This window comes from Haemorhous mexicanus, chromosome 1 (genome assembly GCF_027477595.1).
Source record: "Haemorhous mexicanus isolate bHaeMex1 chromosome 1, bHaeMex1.pri, whole genome shotgun sequence".
Classification (NCBI taxonomy): domain Eukaryota; kingdom Metazoa; phylum Chordata; class Aves; order Passeriformes; family Fringillidae; genus Haemorhous; species Haemorhous mexicanus.
Window position 1 is genome coordinate 66701353 of NC_082341.1, and position 22341 is coordinate 66723693.

A 22341-nucleotide genomic window follows, 5' to 3' on the forward strand; every position below is an offset into this window, starting at 1 on the left:
ACATTTGCTCTGTAAATTCAAGTGCTGCTTTATTTACTTATTTTACCTATTTAGAACAATTTCCATATGGTGACATACCTTTAAAGAAACTCATGACTCAAATACTTGTTGATGTAGTCAAACAACATCTATTGACATGAGTCACTGAAGTTAAATAAATGTCATTAAAAATGAGACAAAACAAAAGGCAAATATATATATATATATCTCCAGCAGAATGATAGTGATCATCACCATTTGATCAATCTTCCCTGTGAGTTATATCTGCAAGTTACTTTGAGGTAGCACTAGAAAGAAGCTGTTGGTCCAAGAGCATCCCTGCAAAAAGAAACATTCACGGCTTAAGTACCATTTAACCTTTTTGAACACTTTTCAGTCTTCACTGTTTTTTTGCCTGTTTTTTTCTCCCTGTTCACTGACTGCAGGATCATTAGCCCCTCAAACCATGGTACTAAAGCTGTTCTGTTCAGAGAAGTGGAAACAAAAACATTACTCTTCTTCAAGAAATAAGTGGGTTTTAGGTAAAGGCACTATCTATCACAGCTAGGTACAATGAAGAGTTTATAAAACCAATACTAAGATATTCTTCAAAAAAGCCCCTTCATCAGACTTAAAAAACCCAATATTTCATCTGGGTAAAACAGACAAAACACAACCTAAGCAAAATAGCGTGTTAAAAACATTGCTCCCAATACTTTTTTCTATGTTTCTACTGCAATCAGCTCTTTGTAGAACTGAGAGCAGGAATCTGTATGATGGACATGTTCAGGTCTTTGTGTAAGCTTGCTAATTCAGGCAGTAGTTGGACCAGTGCTGGAAGTTTCCTCAGTTAAAAGTCTCAGCAATGAATGCCAGCAGATCTGATGCACTAATTTCTTCCCAAATTTGTGGTTACACCAATACAGAAGCTTTTTTCTGTGTGCATTTACAGTAAAGAATGTGTGCTGCACACAGTATCTTGATCCCATATATGCACTCCTAAATGGTAAGCAGTATAGAGTAGAAAGGCTCAGGAGACAGAAAACAGAGAGAGTTATTTAAAACAGTATCACACAGGCCGCAACCAGCAGTCTCCCCCTTCACCTCACTTTTCTTCTGAGCTGACTAAAGGAAATATATGCCCCAACATCTCTCAGGTTTGCACAACTAATGGCCCAAACAATCTCTTTCACTACATTTCATAAACAGTATTTTCACTATATAAGTACTTTACAGCCCAGAACAGAAGGTGCATGTCTGAAAGCAGTCTCTAATACAGAGTGTGGAGACCTTGCTAAGATGTAAAATCTGCATAAATATACACTACAGACTCTGAGGTTTATGTGCTGTGGTGATACAGGGCTAATCAAAGGGAAATCACACAACTACATGGGCTCCTTATTACATAATTCACACATGGATCAACCTCCCAAAAGCTAAAAATCTGTGGATACTCTATAGTATTTCTACCAAGCCAACATGCACCCTTAGGATCTGATTAACACAATGGAAGGTTTCCACAAATTACCTGCTGCAAGTAAAGTATGGTGTTAGGTAACGCTATGCAAAGCAGGATTTGCACTTCAAAGCACGAAGCTTCCAGGTCTCTGCCTGGGTTATAATCTTCCAGCTTGTGATGACGGTGCTTGCTAGATACAAAATCCTTTGCCTAGCAACTGGTTTGTACTACCAGGCTCAGGCACCACAACTGTGCACTACAACTGAAGTGACATCAAATCCAGCATGGTTTTGAAAGTTTAACACCCCCACATCCAAATTCAAGAGGCCTGCATCTACTTTCTTGAATCTCCTCCTTCAGCAATCCTGTGAAACAATTCTATACAGACACACAATTCCCTTCCTCATCCAGATTCTCTTTGCTTCATTTATTCCACTTTCTGTCACATTCCCATTATTAATCTCCCTACTGTGACTCTCTAAAGATTGACCAGTTCACACCAGGGTAACAGTCATGTACAAAAATCCCAGTTTTCAGCCACTTTGCAACTAGTTCTCTCCAAAGCAGGAAAACATTCCAAGACTGCGATAGTAATCTCCCTGCCTAAATTAACAGCTTTTGTTTTCTCTCTTTCTACATATACAATGCATAAAATTCAGGAAGAATGAAGTTCCTGTATCACACCAGGAGGCCCTTCTAGTTTAGTGCATCTGTATTTCATGGTGGGACTTAAAAAATCCCAGCTGAAAGTAAACTGTGAAAAGAAGGAGATTCTGGTGAGCATGTAGAAGGGACCTGCTGCGCCAAGTCATCACTCTGCAATGCAGTACTAGTTTCACATTTAAGAATAGCATACAGGTTATGACCACCACTTCAATGTAATTAAGCCATTAAAGAAAAAAAACCTGTCATCCTAGTAATTATGGTTTAGACTGCCCCCAAAACACATGCTAATACCAAAATGCCTTGAGTAGGTTTAGTAGCTTTCACATGTATTGGCTATAATTTATACCTTTTTCTCTTCAAAAAATATTATTTTGTTTCCAGCCTGAATTTATTTGATTGTGTACATTAAGTAATAACAGCAACTTAAGACCCTATGACTGGAAAATACTTTATAACCTTTCAGATAATAATAGTTTAGAGGAAGCCACTCAGAAGTTGCTATCTTAAAGCAGAACTTTCTTCATTGCCATCTCCCCTAACCTCTTTTGACTTGAATACTGAGAACTGTCATCCTAAAATGTTACTGACCTCATCACTATGAAACATCTGAGCACAAAGACTGAACAAATAACAAATGTTTAGGATAGGTTGCAACTTAGTAGAAGAGGATACTGGGATACTTTAATTCCTGATGGGTTTTTCTTCCCAGGGTTTTCATGTGTAAGAACAGGTATTATATTACACCAGTTTCTTTGCTATAAAAGGTCAGATGAGAAGACTAACAAGAAGGGCAGAAATAAAATTATGAGTAGGTATCATCCTTAGTCTTTGGAATGTTTGCAGCTACAGCAGCTCCGAGTTTACCCTTTTGTATGTTAAAACTGGACAGCATGTTAAGATTAAGAGCTTTTAAGATTGCCTAGGCTTTTTGGAAGTATGTGAGAACTAGTTCTTGCTAGTGATGATGCCCATACCAAAGACAAGTGAAATATCCCTACTGCCTCCAGCTAAGCTCCACAAGCCAGAAGGAGAAGGTGTTTCGCATATATAAGTAAAATCCCTTGCTGGCCAGTTTGCAGAAACAAAATTTTATTTACACAGGCAAATCTACCTTTTAGACCCCATTGAACTCTTTACATTTCTAGAATATTTACATGATTTCAAGATGCTCCAAGTGATGAACAAAACAAAACAAAAAAAATGATTACAGAAACTGCCAAAAGCATAGCAAAAAAAAAAACCCAACCTATCATTGTGCTTTAAAACTCATGATCTAGGGTGATGTAGAAGAAATGTAATTTTAGCACCTTGGTCATTACGGTCATGCTATATAAGACACTTAAATAGCAGAGGGGATGTCAGAAGTGACCGTATCCAGAGGCTGCCAGTGACAATTCATGAGGGCATCATAGAGTTCTTCACTTGTCTCCATAAATTGTCTGTTCATTTCATCAACATCCAAGTACAGCTGTGGATCTAAAAATAAAAGTCTTGTAAGTACAAGTGGCAGAACTTGGGAGGCTTGCACACGAAAACCTGAAGTAAATGCCTAATAAAGTGTAGTTTAGGTAAATTTAACGATTTAACAAACTTAATAACATACCTAGTGAGATGTTTATTCACCTAGAATTTTACAAAGCTAACAAGTCCAGCTTCTTTTGGAATTAATGTAGTCAAATGGTAGGACTGTACTGGCATTTCCAGATCAAGCAGAGATTTTGGAATAAAATTTCTGGACACTATTACAAAATGTCTCTACTAATGAGCTTAACATACAATAATCTTAACAGAATCAATACAAAGATTAGTACCTTCTCCAACAGACCATTCTGGACAGAGAATGAAAGCAGTTACAAGAAGCCTTCTGCAAAGCATTGTTGACAATGTCCCATTCTACTTGACATGGTGTACACTATTAGCTTTAAAATCCTACCTCCTCTTAGCTATAACCCATTTTTTATCCAATAGTCACTGGCTTGTATTGTTAAAGGACAGAAGTATGGCTAAATTCAAGTTGCAGTAATAGGATCATCGTTACCTTCAGTTATTAGGTCATCATTGATTTCAGTCATAGCTGAAGCTTCCTAAAAAAAAAAAAAGTATTCATAGTTTCAGAAAGCATCACAAATCCAAAATAATTTTATGCTCCCAAACATTCCCTTCCTCCCACAGCTATAAAATAAGCAGGAGCAGGTGGCATTTGTTGGGGAAGGATTTCTTGTGGGGTGTTTGTTGCTTTTTAATGCTTTGGTTGGGTTTTTTTGAAAAAACCATAATATAGTTCCACTTGAAATGCACTTTTGGAACTTGTAAGATGATCATATCTAGGTCAGCCAGTTGAACAATTACAACTATTCTTCACTTTGCTTTAAGCAAAGTACATCAAAAAAACAGGATGAGAGAAACACTACAAAAACTTGCTATTAGAACTGTTATTTGACATACATGAACAAATATAACTGCATAAATATCTAATTCTATAAATGCACTCAGTTATATACAAAACACTGAACATAACCTTCACACTTATCTAACAGCATAATTTCAGTTTTAGCACTTTTTTGCTCTGATTTACACAATCCATATGACTTGTTAATTGTGGGGTTTTTTTTTTTTAATTAACTCTGTAGTATCTTTACCTCAAAAACAGCTGGAGCCATAACAGCATCTCCTAAGGAGCAGTCTCCAACAGCTTGCATACTATCATAGGGAGTATAGGAGCTGTAGTTGTAGTCAGCATAAGGATCATAATTCCACTGTGAATAGTAGTTCTGATAATCTTGATAGTAATCATTATAGTTGTATGACTGGTACCGCTGGAATTCTGCTTTCAGTCTAAAACATGAGAAGGTATATACAGTTAAGAGTTGGAGAACAAACAACTGTAAACACACTTCCAAATTTATGAGGAAACTTTCCTAAACAGTTGCCAAAGTCTTATATCACAGCACAATACACCTCATGGTTATGAGGAGAGCAAATGCTCACCTTCACCAATGCCAAAAGTAATTATTTCTATAGATTAACTTGAGTTACATTTATCTATATTCAGTTTGGATATTTTTGGTATTGTTTAAGCAACCTACTAATAAAAAAAATTATTCATTAAGATCAAAGACCTTCACCAAGCACTGTGTTTTTAAAGACACTTGAAATGTTTAATTAGTCCTTCCATCTTTTGTTTTGTTAACACAAAATCTTGTTATTTCCAGAAACAAGGGGTAAATCCAGATTATCTATTTCAGAGGAGCATCTGACACTGCCTGTCAATTTACCATGTCTACCTTCACCTTCTCAAGTTTTGGTCCGTGAACAGTTACCAAAGCTTAGCTGTCAGGTGAAGTCAGCACTGCTGTTATCCAGAATGAAGCCAAAGCAGCAGGAAAATTACAAAACGTATTACTTATGAAGACCAAAGGCCCAGGTGATTAGTTTTCACTGCTTTCCTTCTCCTGAGCAGATTTTCCCCTGGGGCAACTTCAAGTTGACTAATGACAAGTATCAATGAACAAGAACAGCCTGTTCTAAAACAGAGATACATCACATGAAAAACAATGGGATAAATCACCTACACATTCCAAGAAATCCCCTATGCTTAGACATTTCTTCACTGATTATATACAAGCAGACCAGACATTTCTTCACTGATTATATACAAGCAGACCTCCTATGTTTGCAGCGCCCAATGTCTCTTTATCTCCACTTTGCTAGAGAAAATTCAGATTGTGGTCCTGGCAAAAAGCCCCAAACTGAAGGAGCTCAGAAATAATTTCCAATATAAGTGACTTAATGACAAACTACTCTGATGGCTGCATCTTTGGATGCTGTGAGAGCATAGTAGTCAGCCATTCAGAAAACAGGTGTAGATTAGAGGTGCATATGTCAATACTCACACTACATTTCTGCTTCATTACTGTGAAGCTACACATGCATTCTAATAAATAGGCATTTTATTGTCTTACTACCATAGTAAATAAATGATGTTTCATAATGTCTCAGTCTTCTGCTTCCAACTTCTCTCCTACATCCATCTCTGTAGGAAAGAAACATCTAAAAATACTGCTGACATTCCTCTGGATAGCAGAGGTGAAGAGAACTTTTTTGGGGACTTAGTTTTCAGAGCAAGTTAGTGAAAGCAAATCTGGACAGTGCTCTCTTGGGTAAGGGCATTTCTGTTTCAAAGCAATGAGGCAACATTGGCAAAATTATCCAGCGAAGAGAAGCAGGAGCTGTTATTTTTAGCCTTCTAACAGAACACACAAGCTAACCTCATGAATATATACTGAAATTGTTTCATAGACAATTCTATTTTTGTCTGTATTCTGGATCACAGTTTATCAAATTTGGTATCAAGTCTCTAACTGGATTGTCTTAAATAACTGACTGAGAGAACTGAGCTGGCGGGAAAAAAAAAAAACAACCCTCTCAAACCAAATCAACTTTCAATTTCCTGCTGCCCTAATCACTTGAGGAGCAAAGAGCAGTATTCTAAAACTGCTCAAGCAACATCTCCTTTGGCTTCTTCCCCTCTATATTCTGTGTTTTCCCACCAAAGAGTTCCTTCCTCTGCCAGCCTACTTTAAAACTAACAATGTGCTGCCTTGTCTAAGCCAAGGGGAAAGGCCCAGAAGGGCCTCCTAGCATAAAAATAAACACTTGTTGCCCCTTCTACCTTCATCAGGCCCAAACATGAAACACTTACAAATACATTCAGCTTCACTACCATAAGCATTAAGGCTGGTCACAACAGCAGCTAAGCCCAAGTTATAAAATCTGGCTAGACTCAAGAGTTGGGATTTCCCCAGCAATCCTCAAAGAGGTTGATGGATCCAGGCAGTCAAAATGTAATGCTTCTTGATTTTGATTTTGTATCCTGTACAGCCATTATAGCAAGGGCCACAGTCTTTACAAAGGCAGAGCTAAAAGAATCCAATTATTCAGAATTACTTTATCAATGCACAACTCATTTGTTACCTTTTAGAAATTCCTATGCTCAGCCGGATTCGTTTTCCCCCCAGACCTGGTGCATTCTGGCAGTCTTGCAGTGCCCTCATCTGATCACCTTGCTCACCAAATCTGACAAAGGCATACCCTCTACAATTTTCAAAAGGGAGAAAACAAATTCTAGTATTCATAACAGTTACAAAGCCAATTAATTCAATTTCTGTCTTCATGAAAATAGTAGCTACTATAGCTTCTATTACCTAAGCAACCTCTCTGGCATGTGCGCATGCACAGAAGATGCTTTCACAAAATTAAAAACTTGGGCCAGAAGCAAAAAGCTTTGTTGATAGCATTAAGATGCAAGTTGCTGAAAGCCAGCAAATATATGTTAACTGCTCTCTGTGTAAGAAACCAGATTATATATTTCTGCACTTAGAGCAGTTCAGTATATTCAATATATCAGTATTAATGCATTCCTATGCTCTACAGCTCTAACATTCTTTCTAAATTTGCTCTCTCAGATTTCCTTTTTTTTTTTGTTTGTTTGGTTTTTTTTAAGTTTCTTGGTTTCTTGAATTAGTCCTTTACAGCCAGTGTTTTCTGAACAGCAAATTCACTTATCCCTGCTTCACTCTCTGCCTGGCCAGTGTAACATCTACTAAGCTTTATTTACTAATACTAGTCTTTCGATTTCCCAACCCCCTAAGATTTGCTAGGCCTTACACTTTTCTTCCACATGTAAAAAGGGAATTATTTTGTCCTGAGTACGGCACTGACTAAGTGGACACACTGCTGTAAGTAAACACAGATGTCCATGTAGAGTTTTCCTTTCTCCCACCATCTAACCGCTTTCATGCAGATTTGCATTTGGCTGAATTGAATCTTAACACATTAGTTAGCTAAAACTAACCATAAAGTTTCAGAACCCCAAGGATCTAGTTGTTAAAAAATAATGCCAGAGAATAATCTCTCTTCCTGCCTCTGAAGAAAACTCAAAACCAGTTCAAATCTAAGTTCTTATATATTACTTATAGCAGCAAACATACTGACAGCATTAACATATTTTCACAGGCATTACCTGGAATATCCCAGCAGGTCTGTTGCTATTTTGCAGTCAATACATGAAGGGTACCTCTTTAGGAAGTAGTCATAGAGCTGAAAATCATCTACTTCTGGAGTCAGCTCCCCAACAAATATTGAATAATCCGGTCTTTAAAAAGATAAGAGAACCACCATTTGGTTTGAGAATAACACAGTTTATGTCAGTATTAAAGTCCCTAACATACAAGCAAGTAGTTATTACTGGACAAATAAGGAGACAAAATATGAAGCGAGTATTAACTGCAAAACTCTGCAAAGCACTGTACAGAACTGCAATGCCATCACTCCAGCAAGTTCTTTATTTCTCTGACTCCATTCTACCACTTTTGCAAGCATTTCAATAAAGACTCAAATTTATCAAAGAATCTTTTTAGAAGTTAGAAACTATTATTTGTTGTCTGAAGGGCAGGACACCCAAAACACCAAGAAAAAATATTAAGTTACAGCCAGAATTCAAAAAGAGCTAAGACTATTTTGACACCACATCTCAAGCGATTATGAGAGAGATAAACCAGGAAAAAAAATATCTTCATTATTCAAATGGCCATACAATTCCATAAACAATACTTAGTGTATAGACACCAGGCGTGCCATTTCAGGATTTTTAAAATAATTGATGACATTCACTAGTCATTAGCAATTTAAACAGATAAAGGGTCAGAGCTGCTCCTCTCTGAAAGTCTTTACCTGGTTGTGTTAGTACTACTAGGGACAAACTCTATTCTTCCTGGTTTTATTTTGTTCTTTTTCTTCCGTTTCTTCTGGGGTGTTCTCCACCAGCTGTAGGCCTGGAGACATTCTCTTTTTTTTGCCATCAAGTCCTGTAGGGAGAAAAAAAATGACCTTTATAGTATTTCACCTCATTTACATTCCTCCCTCCCACTCCCCATCACCACAGGTGATTTCCCCATATTCACCTTGCCCTTGAAAGAAGCCTGGGGTCCCATTTCTCCCTCCGCCTCCCATGAGGGAAAGCAGCCTCTGGGGAAAACGCCTGGCAAAAATAACAGAGCCAAAGGATTGTATGAACAGCCATATTCCCCTGACTTGTCAAGCTGGCTAAAGGATTGACAGCTTCCTCTGGGAATTAGGGACAAACCAGATAGCCTTTTGATGCTGGCCAATCCTAAATGTTAATTAGCTTCAGGACTGGACTGTGTTCCGCTTGAGCTCCAGGATGCAAAAAACCCTGCCACAGCACAATCTGCATGATGAAGAGGCAGGGAAATTGTCACTCTTGCCTAGAAGGAATCTCCACTGTCCCTATCTCCCCTCACTTAGGAATTCTTCTGTGAGATGCCTCTCCTCACTGCCCAGCAGTGAGTCACTCTCCCAGGCCAGGAACAAGAAGAGGCCAATTAATGGAATTTAAGGAGAAAGCAGACCAGGAACAGGCACTAGATCGGCTGAGGGAAAACTCAAACCCAGATGCAAGGCCAGGAAGAAAGAGGCATAAAAAGTGCCTCTCAGGGAATTTAAAAAAAAAAAAAAAAAAAGGGAAAAAATTAAGAAAAAAAATACAACACTAAAACCCCAAAAACCACAGCTCAAAAAGGAAGCCAGTGGGGCAGCTACACAAAAGAGGAGGAGAAGCAGCCTTGTTAACACCAGTTGCCTTCCTCAATGAAGATTGTGAAGAACAAGGACTTCCAAAAATAAAGAGTGATGTTCCATAGCATTTACTTACGCAGGCTTTAATGTTCTTCCTCTATAACATCTCCACATGTATCTTATACAGAGACTGTTTTGCGCAAGGTCCTTCAGAAGAACTCGCGCTCAAATAATGCAAACTGCAAAGCTTAATGTAATGCCCCCCAACCTGCTTGAGTTGACACAATGAAGTGTCCTGAGGACAGCCACCAATTACCACATTGCTGGAAGAAATCTTAGCACTAAAAGAACATCCAACTCAGAGCAAGCTAGCTATGTCAGCTTTACATTTATTAGGAATTCTGAGTATGGTTCTGGAATCCATTTAGGCACTGCATGCCTGTATTTCTGACTAAATGATCTTACCTGGCTTGCCATGGTTCAAACTGTCTTCTGTCTGTCTCAAACAGTAAAACTGTGCAGGTTCAATTTATTACACTCCTTCAGCTGAAAAAAGTAGGGGAGAAAAAGAAGATGAAGGACTTTATCCTCAATATTAATTACTTTCAAATATGCTCACCCCACCATATGCTTTAATGTTATTAATTCAGAACTTAAAAAGCTAAGTTCCGACTTGTCACTGCTAAAACAGTGGAGATAAGGATATATGGCCAACAGGATTATGATTAGATGTAATGTTCACTGTCCTAAACTGTAACAGACTACAAAGTTTTCCCACTGTCTAAAGCACTAGAAAATTCTAGAGATCTTTTAAGTCCCCTATACCTTACCCTCAATTCTGAAATACCTACATAAATAACCCAATAATCCAGAAGGTTAAAAGCAAGGCAAAAGATAGAGGTTTCAGTATGTTTCATACAACTTCCCTGGTTTCTTCCCCTTTTAGCCAAATTTAAATTTACTTGTACCACAAACTATGCAGCTGAAAACAAGCAGTGGTACATTTCCTATGTGCTAACGGATATGAGAAATAAAAGCAGGATGAGAGCGCAGCACAACCAAACATCATCTTTCTCTGCACCTTTTCTCCTCCCTCTCACCTTCTCCACATACACATTTCACTCATTACCATCAAAACCAAAACAAGCAAAAAACATTGTACTGCCATCACTAAACCAGTGGACACACTTTTCTGAAGAGCTATATATATTTGTTGATCCCAGTATCCTTTCTTTAGACTTTTTCTCCTAGTCATCCAACAAATATCAGTGTAAAAACAAATTTCATTTGCAAAATACTTGGCATTTACTTTCACACACAGATGCTCTTTGCCCCTACCAGTTTTTTACATCTGGTGTAACTCGTGGGCAGATACTTGACAGCTGAAGTTCTAGTTCCCATTTCCACACAGGAATTTACATAATGTTTTAGATCTTGGCTGATTAAATCCACAGCCACATAATGCAATTAACACAGACCATCTACAATGCCTTCAAGGCTTGCCTGCAGAGTTCAGAGCACTACTTGGATTAGACTAACTTGACACAGGATCATAATTAGAGCTTCCATGCTATTCAGAATAACTACGGACTCCATCCCCACAGCCATTGTGAAGCCAAACCGGCCTGATTATCAGCAGCAAATTCTTCCTGTTAAGGGTAGTCACTATTAACGCAAATATCCATGTAACAATGTTCCTTTAACATTAGTTTTCAATCAAGAACCATAAACTCCTCCATGCTCTCATCACTGAAATACTGATTTTTGAATTCACAACTGTGCTGTAACCTTTCTTAAACTTACCAATTTTCACTCGTGCAGACCTGATGGAAGACTGCACGCAGGACAGAGCACTCTTGTTGCGAGAGGCTATCAGGAGGCAAGTGATACAATTGCTTCTCAGTAGGTTATCACCAACTTCTACGCAAAAACGGTTTTGTACGCCTCCCTGTCCAATGTTCACCTTTTCACTAGAAAACAAGAACATGTTAAGAGCAGTTAAAACAGTGTGTACCAATATAATACATTTTTTTTACATTTGCTTTAACTGTATCTACAGGCACAGGTAGCTTTCATTTAAACAGCCTCAACCTCCAGAATTCAAACACATCTTTAATTGCATTACACGCACACACCATAGAAGCTTTTTATTTTATCCAACTTCCTTGCATTACTGCATTCATACCGGCAAAAAGGTAGGGGCGAAGCTGTTCGTGGCCTGAATGGCCCGTGCAAACACTGCTCGCGCAGGCAGCGGGCAATTAGTGCCCCCTCCTTGGACACTAATTTCGCTCACACGAGACGCTGGGGCAGGGCACGGGGATGAGGGAGCCTCCCAGAGCTCTTGGGGCCAGCGCGGTGACCCCGGCCGAGCCCAGGCCCGAGCCGTGACGCATTTCTCTAACCGAGCCACTCGGCACGACGGGAAGAGCCCGACCACAAGTGCGCCCCGCCCGGCCGCGGCCCTCCGCAAGCGGCCACACTGGCGCCGGGGCCGCGCTTCCTGCTTATTGTACTACGCGATTAAGAAATTAAGTAATGAAAAAATATAAAATGACGCGACGAAATAACAATAAGAGCCGGCGGGGCCCGGGGCTGGGGAAGGGCTGGTTCTCTGGTGCCTCGGCCCAAGCGCCGCCGGGGCCTCGTCGCCCCGCGCGCTCTGAGGGAGGCAGGGGCCCCGGGGAAGGGAAAGGGCCGAACATCCCAGCCGAAACCACCCCGCCTCGTTCCCAATAAATCGGTTCGCGCCCCTTTTCCCCGCTAGTAGCCCCCGATCGCGACCACCACTCCCCCTCCCCCCCCCTCGCGATCCCGGCACTAACGCCTCTCGTCCTCCCCGCCGCCATCACCGCCAGCGCCGCTTCCGCCCCGCGAGGCCCCTCCCTGCGCGGGCTGCCCCGCGCGCAGCCTGACCCCTCGCCGCTACCTCCGGCGCTTCCCGCTCCGCGGCGGCTCCCACGGGATTCTCCTCACCCGCAGGGAGCGAGCGCTGCCGGACGCCACGCGCGGAGCCAGCGCGGAGCGGCGCAGGCAGCGCGGCGGACGGGCGGGCGGCGGAAGAGCCGGCGGGAGCCCCGGGGCGGCGCCGTGCGGTGGCGGATGGAGCTGGTGGCGGGGTGCTACGAGCAGGTGCTGCTGGGGTTCGCCACGCGGCCCGGCCAGGTAATGGGAGCGGGGGGAACGGGGCAGGGGCGGGGAGGGAAGAAACACAGAACGGTCTGGGTTGGAAGGGACCTTGGAGGCCATCTCGTTTTAATCCCTGCCACGGGCAGAGACATCTTCTACGAGACCAGCGTGTTCGGAGCCCCATCCAGCCCGGTCTCGAACGCCTCCGGGGAAGTGTGTGGGGGAAACGCCCCGCCCGCCCCTCTGGAAGCGCGCTCCGGCACTCACCATCTCGCCCGTCGGCAGCCGCGGTTCCGGGCGCCGCCGGGGCTCTTAAAGCGCCTTGCGGGGGCGGGGCGGCCTCTCCGCGGCCTCTGCCGCCAGACTCGGCCCCCTCGCTGGCCCGAAGGGCTCCCGGCAGCGGCGGAGCCTCCGGGCTAAGGGCTGCCACGTGCGAGGGGGCCGCGGTGCGAGGTCGCTCCTGCCGATGCGGTGCGGAGGGTGGATGGGACGTAGGCTGGGGGCAAGTGGAAGGCGTGTCTCCAGCCTGTCGTGATGGAAAACGAGAGAGTCCGCCTCTCTTGGTCTTGGGATTTGTCTCTGTGCAGAGACAGCTTCGTCTAAGCACAGCACTGATTACAAGGGGCGGTTTGCACTATTAAATCCTTTGGACTAATCTCCTAGCAGCACATTAACTCAGTAAGATCCCATTATGCTTACAGCTAAGTATAATTCCTCCCCCTGTACTCGTGAGGCCAATCCTCGAGTGCTGTGTTCAGTTCTGGGCCCCTCAATTCAGAAAAGACATTGAGATGCTGGAGCAAGTCCAGAGCAAAGGCAGTGGAGCTGCTGAAGGGTCTGGAGCACAAGTCCAATGAGACGTGACTGAGGGAGCTGGGATGTTTAATCTGGAGAAAAGAAGGCTCAAGGGGACCTTAGCATTCTCTACAACTGTATGAAAGGAGGCTGTAGCCAGGTGAGGGTTGGCCTCTCCTCTGAGGCAGCCAGTGACAGGGCAGGAGGACATGGCCTCACGCTGTGCCATCTGACGTTCAGGTTGGGCATAAGGAGGAATTTCTTGATAGCATAGGTGACTAGACATTGGAATGCACTGCCCAGGGAGTTGGTGGAGTCACCATCCATGGAGGTGTTTAAGGAAAGCCTGGAGGTGGCACTCAGTGCCATGATCTGGCTGACAAGGTGATGTTCAGTCATGGGTTGGACATGATGATCCCAGAGGTCTTTTCCAGCCTATTTGATTCTGTGATTCTGATTTTTACACATAAACTTTTTCAGCTTTTGCTTTTAAAAAATAAAACTACAGGACAATGAAATGGAAGCTTTCTATGGTAAGCTTGAGAAAGACCTGTTTGTTTTGCATTTCATTTACAGTCCTGGACAGTCGTCCCTGATTTTACACATCATGCCCACACTGCCTCATTGTCAGCAGTAGCAGTGAATAACAGATATGTGGTCACTGGGAGCAGAGATGAGACAATCCAAATCTATGACATGAAAAAGAAGATCGAACATGGGGCGCTGCTACAGCACAATGGTAAGAGATCATTTCTTTGTAAAAAACCATAATGATAAAAAATTTTAGCTGAAAAACTGACCCTTGCTAGAAGAAGAAGACTGATTTTTTTTTTCCCTAATAAGACTGTAGTAATGATGGTGTTGCAGCCATGATGGTGTGATCATACAAACAAGGTAAGCTTTTGAGCATAGAAGGTAAAAACAATTATTCTGGTATTAGCTCACCAATGCTGCTGCTGCTTTAAGTTATTTGTAGTTTTAAGAAGTGGTTAAGAAGTTATGAGCCACAAATGGCTTATGTGCCATTTTTCTTCTATCAGGATGGTTTATCTAGACCATGCGTACTCCCAGCTACTGTCTTTCCCAGCGTTCTTGCCTTATCACAAGTATACATGAACCACACAAAAGAGTTAGTGTGTGAAAGCAGGCTGCTGCTGCCAGAGGAGTTAACCTGGTACATTTCTCACTGTATGTGCTGTTGAATTACAACTGCGAAGTACACAGAGTCACAGAACAGTTTGGGTTGGAGAGGATCTTTTAAATGTTATCTAGTCCAACCTCACTGCAGTGAGCAGGGGCATCTTCAACCAGATCAGGTTACGCAGAACCCCATCCAATTTGGCCTTGAATGTTTCCAAGGACAGAGTTATCAACCACATGTCTGGGCAGCTGTTCCAGTGCATCACTGCTGTCCTTGTAAAAATACTTCTTCCTTACATCTAATCTAAATTGACCCTCTTTAGTCTAAAACCATTACCTTGTCCTATCACAACAGGCCCTGCTAAAAGGTTTGTCCCTATCTTTCTTCTAAACCCTCTTCAGGTACTGGAAGGCCACATTAAGGTCTCCCTGCAGCCTCTTCCCATCTGAACAATTCCAATTCTTTCAGCCTTTCCTTGTAGGAGAGGTCTTCCATCTCTCTGGTCATCTTCATGGCCCTTCTCTGGACTTGCTTCAACAGGTCCACATTATTCTTATGCTTGGGACCTGTTGGAGCTGGATGCAGTGTTCCAGGAGGGGGTCTCAGAAGAGCAGAGCAGAGGGTCAGAATCCCCTTCCTCAACCTGCTGCCCACGCTGCCTTAGATGCAGCCTGGGACACATTGGGCTTTCTGGGCTGGAAGTGCACATTTCTGGGTCATGTCCAGCCTCTCATCCCTCAGCAAGCCTAAGTCCTTTCCAGCAGAGCTGCTGTCAATCTGTCCATCCCCCAGCCTCTGCTGATACCAGCTTGCACTGTGCTTTGTGGAACTTGGAGGTTCAAGCCCACTGCTTGAACGTGTTCATGTCCCTCTGGACGGCATCCCATCCCTCACCACTCAAAGAGTTTGGTGTCATCTGTAAACTAGCTGAGGGTGCACCCTTTGTCTGTATCATTGGTACAGTCATCTGTTAATGGTTCTCCACATAAATCTGTTTGTGTCATTTGTAGCTCAGTATTGATTAACCAGAAAGATCCAGGAGCTAGACTGAGCATGGTAGCTGCATTTAACTCATGTATGATACATCTGGTGATTATGGGGAGGCAGCAAGTGCAGTAAATTCAGCTGTGTGTCAGGAGCAGGGCTTTGACGTGGGAGCATTCCTATCATGGATAGAAGCTCTCTGCCCTGGTGTTTGAGTGCTGCTGTGACAGAGAACAGACCAGGTGGAGTGCAGACGTGTGTGGGTAAAGGGTGCCTGATAGAACATATCAGGCTATTGAATATAGCAAGAAAGTTTGAGGGTTTTTTAAAGAAATACTTAGGAAATAATTTAGATTTTCCCAAGGTTAGGGTAGTAGCTGGCATGCCTTGACGGAAGAAGCTTTTCTGTTAAGTTGTACATTCTCTGTTAATTTGTGCAATAAGTGTTTGGTGTGTGCAACACTGTTAATTGTATTTCTAGGCACAATAACTTCTTTGGAGTTCTATGGAACTGCACATCTACTGAGTGGGGCTGAGGATGGACTCATTTGTATCTGGAACACAAAGAGATGGGAATGTCTGAAATCCATTAAGGCACATAAGTAGGTTTCTTAAATCTTCATATTCACATACATTTTCATGTCTATTTTCCTTGTAAATAATACATGTGACTAATGTTTTGTTTTCATCAGGGGTCATGTGACATCTCTTTCTATTCATCCTTCTGGGAAATTAGCTTTGTCAGTCGGAACAGATAAAACATTAAGGTGAGTCAAAACTGATGAAGGAATGCTGAGAATCATAATTCAATAACTCTTAATAAGGTGCTATAAGCAACAATTCCATGTTGGGACTAGGCAACACTGATAAAACATATTTGTTATCAAATGGTTCAAAGATCCATCTGTTTGTCTTTTGAAGTTCTAAGTGCCAGCTGTTCATACCTTCTTCTTGGGAGCTCTGACTCTTCACAAGTCACTTGTAGATATATAAATATGTTTTCATTTTGGAACACAATTTGCTTAAACTTTTCAAAAGTGACAGGTTTTGTTTAGTGTGATTTTTTACTTGGAGTGTTTCCATGTTGCTGTAGATACCTGCTTTAGAGATATAAAATGCTATTTTAATAGCACAATTTTCTGTTGGTCTCCTTTTGGGCTCAGTATTGCAAATAGTGGTTTAGAAAATAAATAACACAAGTTCAACATTATAGTGTGCAAGCATTATATGAACTCATCATTTTCTTTTGCATTAAGAAGGCAGAAAAATGCATAGAGAGGCTTAAAAGCTTCCTTTGGGTGCCTCATGACAGCAGATTGGATTTCAGTTTTGCTGTGCTGTTTTTAACCAGAATGCACATTGCCTGTTGTTGTGTTTCAGAACTTGGAATCTTGTTGAAGGACGATCAGCCTTCATCAAAAACCTGAAGCAAAGTGAGTTTATCAATCTAAATCCACTAATTAACTGTAATTTGATAGTTTTATTTTTCTTGTAAAGAAAAGTTGACTGAATTAATTAAGTCAGTTAACTGCAAACTTCCACAGTGTTTTTTTTACACGTGCCTGCTTTGCAGGCAAGCAAATGTAAGCTCATGTCCTTAATAATAATCATATAGTACCCCTAAAGTAAATCCTTTTTTTCCTTGAAAATTAAGGTCAGAGCATTTAAATAAATTTGTTTCAGTTTGTTTTTCTTTACATGATTCTGATAATGAGAAATAAACATTTAAGAGCATAGCTGTTTATTCTAGCTTATTTGATTTTTCACTGAATATTTTCTTAGGTCTAGGTAGAAAACAGTGTCTCGCAGCTTCTAAAGATTCTTACTTTTAGATTCTCTGTGTCAATGTGTACAGATGCACACATAATTAAATGGTCCCCTGATGGAGAGAAGTATGTGACCGTGATAGCAAACAAAGTGGATATCTACAGACTTGACACAGCTTCAATCACTGGCACCATTACAACAGAGAAGAGGATTTCTTCACTTAGATTTATTACAGTAAGTACAAAAACGAGAGGTGTTGGGAAATTAACTGGTTTGAAACACATGAAATTAATCATACTTGCATTTCTCTTTCCCCATTCCAAGGATTCTATCCTTGCCATAGCTGGAGATGATGAAATGATTAGGTTCTACAGCTGTGACTCTCAAAAATGCTTGTGTGAATTTAAAGCTCATGAAAACAGGTATTCTATATTTGTTTACAATTTAAATATTGATGGCAATGCTGAGTCCTCTAAAGTTCTACAGCTTGTAATGTTCAGCATGTTTTGCTTTTGTTTTAGTATAGAAAGTGAATTTATTTATGTGCTAAATTCCAAACAAACTTGTTTGATTTTTGTATGAGCACAAGTACTGTGTCCATGCATGTTACAAAAACAATAGGGTACATAATTAAGAATATTGCTATTCTAAATTTGTGAGAGAGTGTGTGTGTGTGTGTGTGTCTGTGTCTGTGTGTCTGTGTTTAACCAGTCTTTACTGAATCTGACTCTTTAGAATGCTTAAAAAAAACAAACCAGTTTTATTCAGTTACAATAATTACAATAGGAGTGTAATTATGTATTCTCTGGTTTTGAATACCAAATATTTGTCCAAATATTTGAATTGAATATTATATTGCTTTGAATTCATCAAAACACAATAGCATTAGCAGTAATGTCACTGATGTGTCTAATAGTGTATGCTTCACAGTACTAAAGAGTTCTGAATTGAATCCTAATAAGCCTAGCAAAGGCAAATGCTCCTAATATAAATGACAGCACTCAAAGCAGATCCAAGTTCCCGCCTGTCACTTGGGTGTTTTTGTTCAACCTGATTTTTTAGACTGTTGCCTATTCATCTTTAATTTGTCTCAGCTTACTGGTCTGAAGTGAACTGCGATGCTATAAGATAAAAATGTATTCTTTTCCACAGAATAAAAGCTATTTATAGTTTTGAAAGAGAAGGACAGCATGTCATTGTTACTGCATCCAGTGACGGTTACATTAAAATGTGGAATCTGGATCTTGATAAGGTTGGTGTATTACACTGCTTGTTACATTTAAGAAAATCAACAGAGAACCAGAATTGCAGACAGCCCTGTTGTAAGAGTTCATTTTAAGAGGAAATTTTATGTGAAATGTGGATGTCTTGATCTTCATCCATGTTACGTTCAGTAGAGATGTAGGTCTATGCGCATTTATTTATGCACTCATTTTTTTCATCTTTGTACTTTTTTTTTTTAACAAACTATAAAATCTGATGATATTATGATATTTCATCTCCACTTTTTGTAAAGTCATGCTTCCCATCAGACATAGCCAGGCTTATGACTATCTAATCAGTTATGTATGTTATGACTATGTAATTAGTTAAGGACTGCTGTGAATTTCTGTAATGTTGATGACTGTTACTACTCTTCTGAAAACACAAAGTCTGTGGTGTGGGCAGGGGAAGGTGGTTGTTCATGTCAGGGGAGGAACTTACCCTTTGGAAAAATTCAAATACATAAATGTACTTGTATTTTCTGTATTTTCAAACAGTTCTGAATAACACAGTTCAACAAGGAATCACGTCTTATCTTTAGAGTTTATTGTGTTTATTGTTTGATCTTAAAATCACAAATAGATTTTTACAATTTATTGCCTAGTTACAAAGAATCTACTATATTTTATGATAAGTATCTTGGATCGGTCAAATAATTATTTCTCATCGAATATACACTTCAAATCTGAATCTGACTGTTTTTAATTTCACCCACTCTGATTATTTTTCTACTTGTAAGTGCGGGAGTGATCTCCCTCTTTCCTCTTCACCTTACATTTCTGTTCCCCTTGCACAGAATTGACAGAGTGATCTTTACCTTTTTGTGTTAGATTGTATTTATTTTGACCAAATTCCTTTCCCTGCAGGCAAAGTTTTGCATAACTGAGTGGGCTGCTCTGTCCAGCTCTGAGGGGTAGAATATACTAATACAGTAGTTTCCAGTGGCTCTTAACACTGCCCATGTGTCTGTGACACTTCATCCCCTGATATCTGTTATAGAATATTTGTATTCCAAAAGCTGAGTGATATAATTGCCTAACAATGAAAGTAGACAGTAAGGTGCTTTCTCACTTCAAATACTTCATTAAATTTAGCCATAAATAAAATAAGGTTTAAATAATCTTCTTTTATGTTTTCTTCAGATTAGAGATGGGCCATCTTTACTGTGTGAAGTCAATACCAAAGCTAGGCTGACGTGTCTTGCAGTGTGGCTCGACCAAGCTTCAGAAATGAAAGAAAACTCTGATAAAACTGCAACATCATCTCAAGGTAACAGAACTTTTTATTTTGAATTCTTAATGTGACTGCGAAATAAAATACACCAAGTGGGAGGCTTCTCCTATATCCACTGGAAAATGTTCTGGTATTTTGAAGTGGGGATATGATGCTGGCAAGTGATAAAGATACACTTACTAATTTGATAGTGTCTCAAGCCCTTATGTTTGTTGGAGAACATAAGCCTCTTTTCACTTTAATAAAAGTTCTCTTTCTGTTTACTGGAATAACATACTGAGGAAGCCTTTGCAAAGCTTTTGAGACAGATAAGAAAACAGTTGATAGAACTGCATGTCTTGTTTTCCTATAAGCAAAATTAGGTGTGAGGCCACTGTAGCGGGACAAACTTAAGAAGTCTAGCCAGATTTGTTTGGGTTTTCTGTTGTTATTTTCCTGCATTGTAATCTATTTACATACTTGATCTTTATGTATTTTAATTGCACAGGCAAAACTAGCATAAATGGCACTTTCGACTGTAAAATAAAAAGCTATTTATTACCTTTTTTTTTAATGAGATACAAATAAGTCTCTGTGCCATTTAGGTTACAAAGACTGGACATAAAGGTCAGTGTGAATAATTCCTTGCTTTTTTTCAGAAACAGAAGATGAAAAATCATCAATAGCCAGGATAAACAAAGATTTTTGGACTACTAAAAGGGTTAAAATAGCAAAAAGAAAGAGAAAAAATATTTCAGAGAAACAAAAGCTGGAAGCTCCAGTGCAAAAGAAGAAAAAGAAACAGAATAGCTCAGCATGAAGGCAGCTACTTTCTCTCCTGTACAAAAAGTAAATGCTGGTGTTGCCCTATTTTTTACAAGAATCTAAACCCTAACAGGACAGATACCTCTCATCCAATGTGTTGTTTAAAAATAATTATTGTTCTTACCTTAATAAACTGACTGATCATTCTGGGAACTTTCCCTAAGTGAACAAAGCAAAAATAAATTCATAATATGTAATGTTTATATTTTTCTATTAACAATACCTTTCACTTTTTAACTGGCTCTGAAAAAGCCAGCTAAAATAATAAAAAGGGCTGCGTCTCTCAGTTACATTGTTGTTTTACTTAAATGCATATTAAAAACATTTACACTTTTTACTGTTGAAAATGTTACTGTTCATTTGACTCAAGGTGTGGTTTGTGTTTGTCCTGCATTTCTTTTCCTACTGTAAGAAAGAACATGTTAAAATTACTTAAAATATGATCACATCCCCTTCTTACACTCATGGAAAACTAATTTCTAATTTTTGACATGGACTTTATAAGCACAATGTTTGGCTTCTTTACTCTGTTTACACTTAAAGATATTTAATTTTTTTTTAAATCTTTGCATTCATGGTTCACATCACTGAAACATTTTGTTCAGAATATGATACATAATTTTAGGCAGAAGAGTTTATATAAATAAGGTTTTACCTTTTCTTCCCCCTTCCCAATGTATTTTTGCAAGTTCTTGATCTGAGCCATGTTGTTAAAAAAGAATTGTATAACACCTGAAATTTTACCACGCTGATAAAATGTCACTTCTTTTGTTGGCACTTACACAAAAAGTAAATTCCTGACCTTCTCAGTCTGTGGCATCAGGAATTCATCCTAAGCCTTATTACAAAAATACAGCAAGAAAAACAAAGTTGAACAAGGTCAAAGAGGTGAACTAAGTGTTTCCTTTCTTTATTTTAAGGTGTAAGGCATGTTAATGTTGTTTTCTGCACTACTGGAGTAGTCATTACTATTTCTGTTTTCAAAGAGTAATTGGAATTTTGCTTGGTTCTGATTCACTTCATCCATTCCTCCTTATTTGTGTAGCAAGAGAAAAAGTAGAGAAAATCAGAAAAAAGATTGAGCCAAATATGGAGACAGGAATGCTGGCTAGTTTAGAGATATAAAACAGGATGTAACTCCAGTTCAGCTCTTTGCTTTGACACTGAAGCAAAATGAGCATCATCAGTGCTGTTACAGAATTGTTCATGTGGCAGTAGCAGTATTCTCTTGGAAGTGAGTGTCCATATTTACCTTCTGTAACTGTTTTCCTTACTTAGATAAATGAACAGAGCCCCTTGTTTGGATATTCAACATAGCTGATTTATGCAAGTTCGGTTTAATTCAACATTAAAGAGATTAAGTTTGAGGTTACACAGCTTTTAATTTTAATGGTACCCTAAAACTTTGTGTTCACAAACACATGCAAATAATGCAGGACTTCAAATGGTTTGTTGACTTGACAGAAAGGTGCCATAAAAATGCCAGATTTTAAATTCCTAAGGCTTCTACAGTAAATATAAGAAT

General features: G+C 39.9%; 2 protein-coding genes across 7 annotated transcripts; one reads left to right on the forward strand and one right to left on the reverse strand.

The window, feature by feature from the left end:
* Nucleotides 1-3: 3 nt before the first annotated feature.
* On the reverse strand, nucleotides 4-13251 carry LOC132330201 (tRNA selenocysteine 1-associated protein 1-like). 5 transcript variants are annotated; one of them, XM_059852280.1, is made up of 11 exons: nucleotides 12526-12672; nucleotides 11504-11670; nucleotides 10166-10246; nucleotides 9067-9143; nucleotides 8837-8970; nucleotides 8127-8258; nucleotides 7079-7198; nucleotides 4744-4939; nucleotides 4143-4188; nucleotides 3412-3580; nucleotides 4-318 (listed from the first exon to the last, which is right to left on the reverse strand). In XM_059852280.1, the coding sequence occupies exons 4-10, from the start codon at nucleotides 9094-9096 to the stop codon at nucleotides 3444-3446; spliced, it is 795 nt and encodes a 264-aa protein (XP_059708263.1). In that variant the 5' UTR covers nucleotides 9097-9143; nucleotides 10166-10246; nucleotides 11504-11670; nucleotides 12526-12672; the 3' UTR covers nucleotides 4-318; nucleotides 3412-3443. The 5 variants fall into 5 exon arrangements, with proteins under 5 accessions (XP_059708263.1, XP_059708270.1, XP_059708277.1 ...); XM_059852287.1 differs by lacking the exons at nucleotides 4-318; nucleotides 12526-12672 and adding an exon at nucleotides 13097-13251 and having other exon boundaries at nucleotides 3177-3580; XM_059852294.1 differs by lacking the exon at nucleotides 4-318 and having other exon boundaries at nucleotides 3177-3580; nucleotides 12630-12648.
* On the forward strand, nucleotides 12676-21163 carry PAK1IP1 (PAK1 interacting protein 1). 2 transcript variants are annotated; one of them, XM_059852261.1, is made up of 10 exons: nucleotides 12676-12865; nucleotides 14201-14363; nucleotides 16231-16351; nucleotides 16442-16516; nucleotides 17130-17182; nucleotides 17605-17750; nucleotides 17841-17938; nucleotides 18669-18768; nucleotides 19922-20048; nucleotides 20651-21163. In XM_059852261.1, the coding sequence occupies exons 1-10, from the start codon at nucleotides 12803-12805 to the stop codon at nucleotides 20809-20811; spliced, it is 1107 nt and encodes a 368-aa protein (XP_059708244.1). In that variant the 5' UTR covers nucleotides 12676-12802; the 3' UTR covers nucleotides 20812-21163. The 2 variants fall into 2 exon arrangements, with proteins under 2 accessions (XP_059708244.1, XP_059708252.1); XM_059852269.1 differs by having other exon boundaries at nucleotides 12735-12865; nucleotides 20657-21163.
* Nucleotides 21164-22341: the final 1178 nt, after the last annotated feature.

Excerpts from the sequence above, each read along its gene's own strand:
- LOC132330201 (XM_059852280.1), bottom strand. The coding sequence starts at position 9,096 with ATGGGACCCCAGGCTTCTTTCAAGGGCAAG. Across the intron at positions 8,259-8,836 it reads AGTAGTACTAACACAACCAG|ACCGGATTATTCAATATTTG; the intron begins GTAAAGACTTTC and ends ATCTTTTTAAAG. Across the intron at positions 3,581-4,142 it reads TGATGACCTAATAACTGAAG|ATCCACAGCTGTACTTGGAT; the intron begins GTAACGATGATC and ends TTTTATTTTTAG.
- PAK1IP1 (XM_059852261.1), top strand. The coding sequence starts at position 12,803 with ATGGAGCTGGTGGCGGGGTGCTACGAGCAGGTGCTGCTGGGGTTCGCC. Across the intron at positions 16,352-16,441 it reads AAATCCATTAAGGCACATAA|GGGTCATGTGACATCTCTTT; the intron begins GTAGGTTTCTTA and ends TGTTTTCATCAG. Across the intron at positions 20,049-20,650 it reads AACTGCAACATCATCTCAAG|AAACAGAAGATGAAAAATCA; the intron begins GTAACAGAACTT and ends GCTTTTTTTCAG.